This window comes from Callithrix jacchus, chromosome 3 (genome assembly GCF_049354715.1).
Source record: "Callithrix jacchus isolate 240 chromosome 3, calJac240_pri, whole genome shotgun sequence".
In the NCBI taxonomy this organism is placed as follows: Eukaryota; Metazoa; Chordata; class Mammalia; order Primates; family Cebidae; genus Callithrix; species Callithrix jacchus.
In genome coordinates, this window is record NC_133504.1 from 109,237,629 (window position 1) to 109,249,939 (window position 12,311).

Here is a 12,311-nt window from a genome sequence, read left to right on the forward strand (position 1 = left end):
AAAATTATATTTTAGAAACAGATTAAAGCTAAACTATAATCTGGCTTTCATTAGTACTCACAGAAAAGTGTAGGCAAAGCGCGTCTCCAATGTCATCAGCATCATCATTTAGAACTTCTTGCAAACTCCTAATAAAAATTTTGGTTTTAAAAACTATATTTATTGATCTTACAAAGTTTCACAAGTAATAAATTTTCAATGGGAAAAATTTGAACAATAAAGAAATGTATAAAATGTAATATAAATTTCCTATCTCCCACCTTCTCACTCCCTTTCCCTAGAGTTTACGTCTATTTATAGTTTCATTTGTTGGACCACTGTTATCACATAGACACTGCTACATCTTGGTGGAAATAACAAAAAGGAGCTATTTCCTCTAGACCATGATTCTGAACCAGGGAATACTTTGTCCCCTAGGGGCCATTCCGCAAAGTCCGGAGACTTCTTTGGTTGTCACACTTGGAGGGAAGGTTGCTACTGGCATCCGGTAGGTATGATCCCAAATGCTGCTAAACATCCCTCAATGCCCAGGACAGTCTCCCACAACAAATAATTTAAACAGACTAGAAAGTCAGAATTGCCAAGGCTGAGAAACTCTGCTCTAGCACATATCTAGCCAATGTATTCTCCCACTAACAGTACACATGAAGAGAGTCCTTTCTGCCAATTTTCTGCCAACACTAAGCAAAACTTTTTAACAAGTGTCAATCTGTAAGTATAAAAATGACATTTCATTTTTATTTATTCCCTCAATTACTAGGAGGGTGAGCATATTTTCATTTTTTGATTAGACTTACACACACACACACACACACACAGATGCACACACACACAGACACACACTCACACACACCCTTATATAGCCATACATAACATATATATACACGTGTATATATACACACATATATATACACGTACATATATATATATGTGATGACACACATGTATATTGTGCTCTCTGAAGCAACTATTTCCACTTGGATAAAGTCAAGAGACCAGGTCAAAACTCTGTTTCTTCTACTAGTTAATAATTAGAGGAATATCCAACTTTTCTCCATTTTGAAGGTTTACTCAATTATAAATCATGCTAAAATTCAAATTCCTCTCAACAACATATAGTACTGAAATTGAAGACTGTATCTGTCTCTCTGTGTGTAACATTATTTATGCCTAAACAACGGAGACTTACTAGATAAAGTTCTGAAGAAAACAGTTATATTTACTTACTTCCCCAATTGAGGACTGAGTTCTTTTAAATCTTCCAGTGATGGCTTTTGGTTCAGAAGTTTTTTATACAGAGCCAGTGGGAAAGGAAGGTTAGCCAAATTTAAATTGAATAAGGAGAGTCCACACAGCATCCCAAAGAGGAAATATCTTTTCTTCTCAAGTTTAGGCTAGAAAGAAGTAAAAATAATCCCTAAGGTATTATAAATAATTAGTAATACAAAGGAATCATTAGATTAGTTTAAAAAAAAAAACTCGGTTCCCTTTTCTAAAACTCAAAACTTGGAAACAAAATGGGCTTCAGGAAAATAAAATGTGAAGTTCTTCCACAGATTATAATACAACTCAAATTTCTTCCATAATTTTCCGATATAAACTGACAGTTCACAACATGAAATAAATGAATTATTGTTACTAACAGCATATCTGAAATGCTAAAAAATATGCTCAGGCAGCTTTATATAATAAGGTTTTCACAATTTAATTTTATAGCCTTTCCCTTCAAATTCATGTAGAATAATGGCACTGAGAAAGGAAGAGTGCACTTTATATGTTTCTTGGTCACCAGGCACATTAGATGAGCTTCACATGAGTGGCAGCCCCTTCAGCAATGCAGCCCCACAACCTGGTGTGCTTAGAGCAGTGAGCATATGGGTCAGGGAAGGTGACTGATGCTGGAGACCAAGAAGGCAGGTGGAAGAAAGAAGGGGAAGAAGGAAAGAGGCCTGGTAAGGTTGGCATGTCTTGCCTTCACTTTGTAGTCCTGAGTGAGAGAAAACAGTGGCTCCATCTCTCTAGGCCATCACTGCAGCGTGGTAGATCAACAGCATGAAAATTTCAGGATTTCAATTCCAGCACCAACCTTACTGTTAGTGGGTTCATGACTTTGGGCCACTTAACTAATATTCTGTGCTACAGTCTAGTTGCTGTATTTATTTATTTGAGTAATTATAAGAATAAATTCTAAAATGCATTTACATTTTGAAAATAAGTTCTAAGTACAATACAAGTAATTGCCAAAGCCCTCCCCAAAACCTAATCAGTATTCTTTCCTATAATTTGTAATATGTCCCTTGGTTATAGTTGATTTTGTCTCTTCACTGAGACATACAGAAATCAGGGTTTTTTTGGTTTCTGTTGTTTATCCAGCAGTACAGCATAATGCTTAAGAGTAAGAGCTCTGGGGTCAGACAATCCTAAACTCATATCCTGGCTTGGTCACTTACTAGTTTTCTGTCCCTGGCTCATTTATTTAAGATCTCTAAGCCTCACCTTCTTCATCTGTACCTCATAAGGTGGGTGTAAGGTTTATTTTTCCCCTCTCCATCACTAACTTGTGTCTCTTTGGTTCATTTCATCCCTTTCCTTCACCTTCAACCTCTGGCCTTCGCCTCTCCATTATACTTTCAAATGCAATCACTTCAGTCTCCTCTTGATTTCTTTCTCTCCTAAGAATCCCTTGATTTTGTATAGTACCCTAAATATTTCATGGTACTTCCACATAACTTAGTTTGTTTTGTTTTCACAACAGCCCTGCAAAGCAGGCAAAGCAGAAATTATGATGCACATTTTCTAGGTGAGGAAACAAGTCTCAGAGAGGCTAAATGACATACCCACTATCACTGAAGATTAGAACTCTTGGATTCTGATCCCACATCAGTGCTTCCTTCCCCATCCTGTCATGCTTCTCAAATACTATTACATATTAAGTCAGCAATCTATAATTTAGAACCACTTAGTAAATTTTCTGGTGTGTTGATCTGATTGCTATAACTACATCTATAAAGTTTCAGGAGGAAAGGGATTATGTCATGTAATAATTTGAATATCCCACAATATTTAATACAATGTAGGAACCTCAAGAAACATTCAGTAAATGCTTCCGGATTGACTGATTAAAAAAAAAATCCTACCATTGGCATACCTTAGCCATTCCTATATTTTAGATGTTCCATTTGTTCTCCAAAAGATACAAAACACCTTTCAGTATTGTTTCATACGTATTCATCTTTCTCCTCCTCCTCCCTGTCCTTTCTGCCATTTGGAAGAACAATTTGGAAGTTTATGGGAAAGGGGACTAATAAATATGCCTTAGTCCATTTTCTGTTGCTTATAACAGAATACCTGAAACTGGGTAATTTATAAAGAAAAAGAATGTATTTCTTAGAGTTCTGGAGGCTGGGAAGTCCAAGACTGAGCAGTTGTATCTGGTGAGGGCCTCCTTGCTAATGGGAACTCTGCAGAGTCCTGAGGCTGCACAGGGCATCACATGGTGAGGGAGATGAGTATGCTAGCTCAGGTCTCTCTTGCCCTTCTTATAAAGCCACCAGTCCCATTCTCTTGATAATCGATTAATATATTAACTCAATAATCCCTGAGTGGATTAATCTATTCATGAGGGCAGAACCCTCATGACCCACATACTTCTAAAAGACCCCTTTTCAAGACTGCCACACTGGGGATTAAGTTTTAACATGAATTTCAAGGGGAGGGGGTATTCAAACCATAACACAATAGAAGCTCAACATGTGATTCTTTTCAGAACTATTTGATTTGTGTTACTAATAGAGAAATGAAGACAAATTTTTTGTTACTTTATGAAAGAAAATGTTTATACTTTAAGGATCTTTATAAAAAGATAATAATTACAGAAATGAATCACCTTTTTTATTTTTCTTTTTTTCCTTTTGAAGCACATTTTTTTTTTTTTTTAACAGAGTCTTGCTCTGTCGCCCAGCCTGGATTACTGTGGTGCAATCTTGGCTCACTGCAACCTCTGCCTCACAGGTTCAAGCGATTCTCCTGCCCCAGCCTCCTAAGTAGCTAGGATTACAGGCACACACGACCACACCTGGCTAATTTTTGTATTTTTAGTAGAGACAGGGTTTTGCCAAATTGGCCAGGCTGGTCTCGAATTCCTGACCTCAAGTAATCTACCCATCTTGGCCTTCCAAAGTTCTGGGATTACAGGCATGAGCTACCACACCTGGCTGTGAATCACCTGGTTTTTAAAATTGTTGTTGTTTTTTGTTTTTTGTTTTTTTTTTTTGAGACAGAGTCTCATCTGTCACCTAGGCTAGAGTGCAGTGGCATGATCTTGGCTTGCTGCAACCTCCACCTCCCAGGTTCAAGTGATCGCCCTGCCTCAGCCTCCCGAGTAGCTGGGATTACAGGTGTGTGCCACAGTGGGCTAATTTTTGTACTTTTAGTAGAGACAGGGTTTTGCCATGTTGGCCAGGCTGGTCTCAAACTCCTAACCTCAAGTGATCACCCGCCTCACCCTCCCAAAGTGCTGGGATTACAGGCATGCATCACCACACCTGGCTGAATCACCTTTTAAGAATGAAAAATTATCTCTAGGATTCTATCAATCATTTCTCTCCTAATTGAAAACACTTTGAATTACTCCTTCTCAAAAATTTAGGAAACAACCTACATATCCATCTGCGGGAGAGCAGGCAAACAAATTGTAGTACAAGCTAAGATCTCTAATCTGAAAATCTAAAATCTGAAGTACTCTAAAATTGGAAACTTTTTGAGTGCCAACATGATGCCACAAGTGGGAAATTCCACTCATAAGTTCTTAATACAAACTTCGTTTAATGTACAAAATTATTTAAAATATTGTATGAAATTACCTTTGGGCTATATGTATAAGGTATATATGAACTATTAATATAAATGAATTTTGTGTTTAGACTTGGGTCCTATCCCCAAACTATCTCACTGTGTTTATGCAAATGTTCCAAATCTGAAAAAACTCTGAGATCTGAAACACTGCTGGTCCCAAGCATTTCACATAAGGGATACTAAACTTGTATATCCATACAATGGAATACTTCTTTACAGTAGAAGAGAATAAACTGTCGATACATGCCACACGGATGAATCTCAGCATAACTATGCTGAATGAATGAGGAGAGACACAAAATACTATGTTATGATTCTATTTATATATAATTCTAGGAAATTTCAAACTACTCTTTATTGACAGAAAGCAGATTTGTGGACACCTAGGTGTTATGGAGAGGAATAGGCAAGAGGGATTAGAAAAGGATATAAAGAAGCTTTTGGGCCAGGTGTGGTGGCTCACACCTGTAATCCCAGCACTTTGGGAGGCTGAGGTTAGCAGATCACTTGAGGTTGGGAGTTCCAGACCAGCCTGGTCAATATGGTGAAACCCTGTCTCTACTAAAAATACAAAAAAATATATAGCTGGGTATGGTGGTGTGAGCCTTTAGTCCCAGCTACACGAGAGGATGGGCAGGAGAATCGCTTGAACCTGGGAAGCAGAGGTTGCAGTGAGCTGAGATTGTCATTGCACTCCAGCCTGGGCCTCACAGAGAAACTCCATCTCAAGAAAAAAAAAAATTTTTGGAGATGATGATGTATTCAGTTTGTGATTGTGGTGATGGTTTTGTGGATATACATGTATATCAGTTTATCAAGTTGGACACTTTATTGTATTTTATTATATTTTGATACAAGGTCTTGCTCTGTCACCCAAGCTGGTGTGCAGTGGTGCAGTCATGGCTCCCTGCAGCCTTGACCTTCTGGGTTCAAGCGATTCTCCTGCCTCAACCTTCTTGAGCAGTTGGAACTATAGGCGTGCACCATCACGCCTGGCTAATTAAAAAAAATTTTTTTTTGTAGGGATGGGGTTTTGCCATGTTGCTTAGCCTGGTCTCAAGCTCCTGGACTCAAGTAATCCTCTCATCTCAGCCTCTCAGAATGCTGGAATTATAGGCATGAGCCACCACATGAAGCCAAGCTGGACACCTTAAATATGTGCAGTTTATTATATCTCAAGTATAATTCATTAAAACCATTAAAATGTGATGTGCATGTGAACCACCTGAGGATCTTATAAAATATGTGCTCTGATTCAGTAGGCGTGGAGTAGGGCCTCAGATTCTGCTTTTCTAACAGCTCGCTAAGTGATGCCATAGCTGCTGCTCTGTGGACCATACAAGTACTACTCAAAATAGGAGTAGCAAAGCTCTATATGACCTTATTTTATACTACTATGTATGGTTTGAATGTTGTAGTATATAGGTACCTTTTCTGTTCTGAAAAAAAAAAAAAAGAAGAAAAGAAAGAAAAGACTTACCTTGGCAGGAAACCACATGCAGGAACCCTTTTCAGGATACATGAACATTCTGTATTTTGGCTTGGTCATCTCTTCAAATATACAGTAGAAGAACTCTGAACTGACCCCTCCAGCCTCAGGTCGAATTTCTTTAATAAATTCAACCTAAGGAAAGAGAACACAGCCCCAGGTCCTGACTTAAAATACAATGTTTTGATCCTTATGGAAGTTTTGAACCTCTAATGACCATTCCTGCAGTCTCTAGAACTACTAGAATCACACCCTTACCTCCTTGCAATCTGTCCTCCCTCAGTGTGCTGCTGAGGAATGGAGGCCATGAACCTATTTCTTCTCAGATTGTTGTATGCATCCTTTACACTGCCATGTGGACCAAGTGAAGGGGGACTCAAGACTCAGTATTTACTAGTAACACTGACCAGTATCTCAAACCAAATTTTGATGTGCTTCAATCCCTTGGGCCCCTAAACTCCCTGATTATTCTATCTTATTGTCTATCTTCATCTCATCATTCAGACTTAAAACAAGTCCCGTCAACAAGTTTTGCTTTCTCCTGCCTCTACTCTTATTTGGGCTTCTGCAAAACAGCCCTCCCAGTCTGCCTGGGCATGAGACCTTTGCAGGAACCAGCAGAGCAGTTGCCCATAGCCCTCACATGAGAAATCAGTATTACCCAGTCCCTCTTTTTAAAAGCTTTCTCTACCTTTGGACTTTATGGCTATGTATTGTCTTGGTTTCCCCCCCAAGTCTCTAACTACTTCTTTTCTACATCCTTTTCTGGATAATTTACTTTTATCTTTTAAAGTTAAACACCACTAATTTTTATTTCTTGGATTTTTGTTCTTTCTCTACTCTCTTTGCCTGGGAAGTCTTATCTACTGCTGCTTCGATCAACTCACTGGCCACGGACCATCATGTTCAAGGGCCTGCCCCACTTTCCCTTCTGAATATCCCAATAACAAATTAAGCCTACTACTGATTTTCTTATTTCTGTTCATTTATGCCAGTAAATCTGTCCATGCCACGCTCAGGACTTACTCATGATGGGCCCTGACAACCTTCCCCTTGTTCAGAGTCTGTATTTTTATTTGATCAGGCTTGAAGTTTACATTTTTTTTTTTTACCCCTTGGTTATCTCCTATAAGGAGAATACTTTTCTACTGATTTCCTTACAGTTAATATTTAAAGAAAAATAGGGATGAAGGGAGACATACAACTAGAAAGTCTGGCTTATAAAGTAGTTTTTGTTTTCCATTGGAGTCACATGCTGGGAAAATCCCTTTTTTATCTGAGTCCCACTTCCCAGGTTCTGGTTTCTTCTCTAACAGCCCAGCTCTTCCCCTCTTGGCTGATATCAAGAAAATCCACTCCCTTCTGGACAGACTCCAGCTCTTACCTACAGAATTAGTCATTATTCTATATCCTCAATAGGGCAAATAATGAGATACCACATAATAAAAACCCGATAAGCACTCACAAAGGATGAAAGGAATGATGGTTGGAATTGAAACCCATATAGTAGACGGTCTTAAGTGACGAAACTAGAGCCAACATGTAGGAAAAGTATCCCTTCCTCTAGCAGTTTTTTTTATTGCATTATTGCCCCAATTCTTCACCCCTCTGTGATCCATGTCTTTTGCATATGACTTTGCAGTTCCTCCCATTGAAGAGGTTATGTATATTTCCCTAGCCCTTGACTAGCTTTGTGACTGCTTTGACTAAAACAATGTTTGGTTTTGCTATCTTGCACCTCTGGCACTGTTGTGGGAAGAGCATGCTTGCTAGTCCCTGGAGGAGGATGAAAGACATAGGAAGCAGAGCTAAACTGCTCCAGCTAAGCCTAGATCAGCTAATCCCTAGCCAACTCCCACATGTACACAAACTCAGACAAAATTTGCAAACCCACCCAGATGAGTTCAGCCTAGGCCACACACTGAACTTCATATCTATAAAATAAATTATTGTTATTTTTGAGCCATTAAGTTTTGGGCTGTTTTACTATGCAGGATTTTTGTGGTCATCGTAACTAACAGTTAACTCGTAGCCCAATGTGCAATTGAGTTAACAGTATCCCATTGCTGTTCTCTGAAGGGTAAGAAGGGAATTCTGGAAACCAAAAGATTGATAACCATAGCTGCAAATGCAGACTCTTTTAAGAGAGCCTTTATTACATCATATGAATGCATCCTTCCCACAGAAGTAAAAATATTCAGTGAGACTTTTTACTGTACCACTAATACTTTGCAGAAGTCAGTGGCTTCAGCTTGACTTAATTGACGCAGAGCATCTTCAACTAGGTGACTTTGTCTGACTCTAAGTATAAATGTAGGTGATGGAGGAAATTCTTCCTTTTTTTTCAGAATTGTTTCATGCATATGCATGAATGCTTTCCCTTCTGACATCTGGAAAAATAAAAATTTTAGTTGGCTTCTTTTGACCTCATAAGAATCCTAGGAATTGCTTAATACTTCCAATAAACATTTTGTATAGTATATACTTAATCCTGTCATTGCTATAAGCACTCACATTGTAATTATTTAAGAAAAAGGACATCATATCTGTCTTATGGAAAATAAAGTGATTGTAGGGCCATAGAAACTATGGTTACCTAGGAATTGTGTACAGGAGATTAGTCAGCATGGATGAACAGCTAAGTTATTAAAAGCTATCTCAGATCATTTATTATAGTAAACATCATCCTTAAAAGCCATACTGGTATTCAACATGCTAAGGCATTCATCCACCATCAGTCTTAAGACACAGAACATTAGCATTGTAATTCTCAGTAATATAAAGGCAGTATAAGAGCTTAGGGATAATGGGAGCTGTAGGAAAAAGATAGAAGCGAGACTTCCTCAGAGAAGATCCACTCTTCTCTTTCCAATAACTATGATCCATCCACCTAATCTGCATGGGAATTCTAAAAATATGCCACAAGTGGCCGTATTTTGTATCTAATAATGCTTCTGGTCATGGTAAGTAGTACTTCTCTTTAACTTTTCTGATCACCCTAAGTACTTCTCTTTAGCTCTTCTGAATTCTCAACATTCTCACATTACTTTAATCTCTGATCTTGTTTCTGTTGAACTTCTTTGGATTAGAAATCTCGTGTTGGACTTGCTATCCTTGCTTGGACCTTCAACACTCCTCAAGGGCTTCAGTTATATCACAAGGACAATAAAGGAGGTTTTAGAACTCAAACCAAAGTAGCCCTCATAGGGCCTGTCCTGCAATCGTGACAGCAAGACCAGTGGATAATAGCTATCCTACCCCAGGTTCCTAAACTGGGAATGTGGGAGTGAATGTGTTTGCCCATATTCACTCTCTCCAAGCACCTCAGGGAAGTGTGCATGTGGCATTGGGGTTGGGAAATCCCTGCCCTGGGTCTCTGCCACCATTATATACTAAGAAATTTATCTGTGATTACTAGATTCTTCTGTTTTTTCTTTAAGACTTTTTTTTTTTTTTAAAGCACAAGATTTGTAGGGAAGGAACAACTTCCATCTCTGTTCCTTTCTGGTGGTGGGTCATCACTTCCTGTGACCCTACAGGAGTCTGCAGGTCTGGGACATCCAGCAATACTGACCACTGAGTAACATGTTCCATGGGTCTGAGTGACAGGGTGTGGACAGCAATATCCTCCATTGACTACAGCTGGGAGAGGTGTCTGTACCTTCTTTTACATAATCAAGAGCTGGATGGGAAACCTGCCTCTTAGCTTAATTTCCAGCTTCCCTCCTGCAGTTCTCTATACACTGGTTTTACCTTTTCACATTTACACATTTGAATTGGTGACCCAGTTTGGAACTTGCAGTTTTGACTATATCTATTATCTCTCCTTTGGAGAGCAGGATTGTAAAGTCAGCTTTCCAGCTTTACTCATGACAACTAAAAGAAAGAGTTTTCTTGTCCTCAGACTTTCTTAGTCTTTCATAATGTGCAATCTGCCCAAGTCCATTGTCCAGTCAACCCTCAACTATTCACTAGCAGAATAGACAAATGACCCACAGAGAAACATGGTAATAGCAGAAAATACCATAAAGGGAAGGTCTTATTTAAGGGAAACTGATGGGAAAGTTAGGTTTGGAAAGGAAAGACTATATATTTTCTCCCCTTACCAGGGTTGTTAGGAAAATAAAAACATATGGCTCAGAAACAGAAGAAGAGATGGCCTGGTCAAATCTATTTGTAAACATGCTGGTAACAGACACTAATAATAGTAACTAGGTTAGGCATGATGGCTCATGCCTATAATCCCAGCACTTTGGGATGCCGAGGTGGGTGGATCACCTGAGGTCAGGAGTTCAAGACCAGCCTGACAAACATAGTGAAACTCTGTCTTTACTAAAAATATAAAAATAAGCTGGGCGTGGTGGCAGGTGCTCATAATCCCAGCTACTTGGGAGGCTGAAGCATGAGAATCACTTGAACCTGGGAGGTGGAGGTTGCAGTGAGCCAAGATGATGCCATTGTATTCCAGCCTGGGTGACACAGTGAGATTCTATTTCGAAATATAATAATAGTAGTAATAACTAGAGGGACAATCCTTACCTATGGAATGCTACTAGCAGGATATACCTTGTCTGTCTAGGTTGCTTATTATAAATAAACCTGGAATTTATGGATTTATGGGGCATGGTACATTGGAAAATGTCATGTAAGCCACATAAATAGTGGGGTATAAAAAGGGAATGAATAACTGAAATGGCTTCTCTTATGCATGTTCTATCCCAGACTTCTTATGTTTCACCCAGATGGCCTGCATCCTTCAAATTAGTTATAAAAGTCAATAATGGGTATGAATTCTGATTCTTATGAGTCTTTAAAATATAAATATCATCGATAAATAGATAAACTTCTCATGAGGAATGGCCCAGAAAACAAGCCTCAGCAATAAAAAAAATTTTGGAAAATTCATTTTAGCATAATAAGGGGATTGCATTATATATACTTAACTGAGAACTAAGGCTGATGGTGATTAAAAAAAAGACAATAGTATGTAAATCATATGTGGGACTAATACAACTACCAGAAAAGAAGAAGAAGGGTGAAAATAAGTGGAAAACAAAATAAACTAAGTGATTGAATCGTAGGCATTATTTAACTCATGATTGACTCATAGGCATTATTTAAGAATAAAAGATTATCAGTTGGAACTTATAAATCAAGCTCCAAGAAGCTTAAGGAGATATTTTTAATCTAAAGATTAGCACTTAAGAACACAGTAATAATTAAAATTGGATAGAGGAGGAGAGAAAAGAGAGAAGGAAAGAACAGTTTACTGGATAGTGGCAGCATTGTTCACAGTAGGAAAACAATAGATACATATTACATAAAGAAACTGAGGACTAGGCCACTAAATAATAATAACTATAAATTAAAATCAAACTGAAATATCATGATTAACTCATCAGAATGTAAAAAATCAGAAAGCTTGGTAATACTCTGCATCGCTGAGAACAGCATGTGGAAGAGGCATTTACAGACTCTATAGAGGGTAATTTGGCAACATTTGATATTAAAAAGGATAGGAATTAATTAGTCTACCTTCCTACGTGAATGGTCTTTAACCATTTTAGGGTAACCAAGGGCCCTGACTGATAAGGAAAAGCTCTCTTTTTACCTAATTCCAGGAAATGACTTTGGAAGGAATGATAAGATATTGACATACCACAAACCTTAATGAAAATAATGTATGAAATTATTAAATAAAAGGTTGATGGGAAACAATTAAAGAATTATGTGGTTGCCACTTGAACCACTCATGAATTTCAGAGTGAACAAGAGTAAGACAACCAGAAATAATGCACTGAAGTATGGACAGCTGAAAATAAATTGGGACTGGAATTTTCTGTAAAATACTTCAACAAAAACGGTAACAACAACAAAAGAAAAAAAGTGATAAATAAAAGTGTGGCAAAATATTGACAATTGCTGAATCTTGGTAATGAGATTCATTACACCACTATCTCTATTTTAC

The 12,311-nt window shown here is 38.1% G+C and overlaps 1 protein-coding gene across 4 annotated transcripts in view; it reads right to left on the bottom strand.

The window, feature by feature from the left end:
* HERC6 (HECT and RLD domain containing E3 ubiquitin protein ligase family member 6) overlaps nt 1-12,311 on the bottom strand; it is a 77,491-nt gene that overhangs the window by 6,540 nt on the left and 58,640 nt on the right. For all 4 annotated transcript variants that reach the window (XM_078366866.1, XM_078366864.1, XM_078366865.1 and 1 more), the window contains 4 exons: nt 8,563-8,733; nt 6,335-6,478; nt 1,228-1,394; nt 62-128 (listed from right to left, as the gene is read on the bottom strand). In XM_078366866.1, the coding sequence (XP_078222992.1) occupies nt 62-128; nt 1,228-1,394; nt 6,335-6,478; nt 8,563-8,733 (549 nt within the window). The remainder of the gene's footprint in view (nt 1-61; nt 129-1,227; nt 1,395-6,334; nt 6,479-8,562; nt 8,734-12,311) is intronic.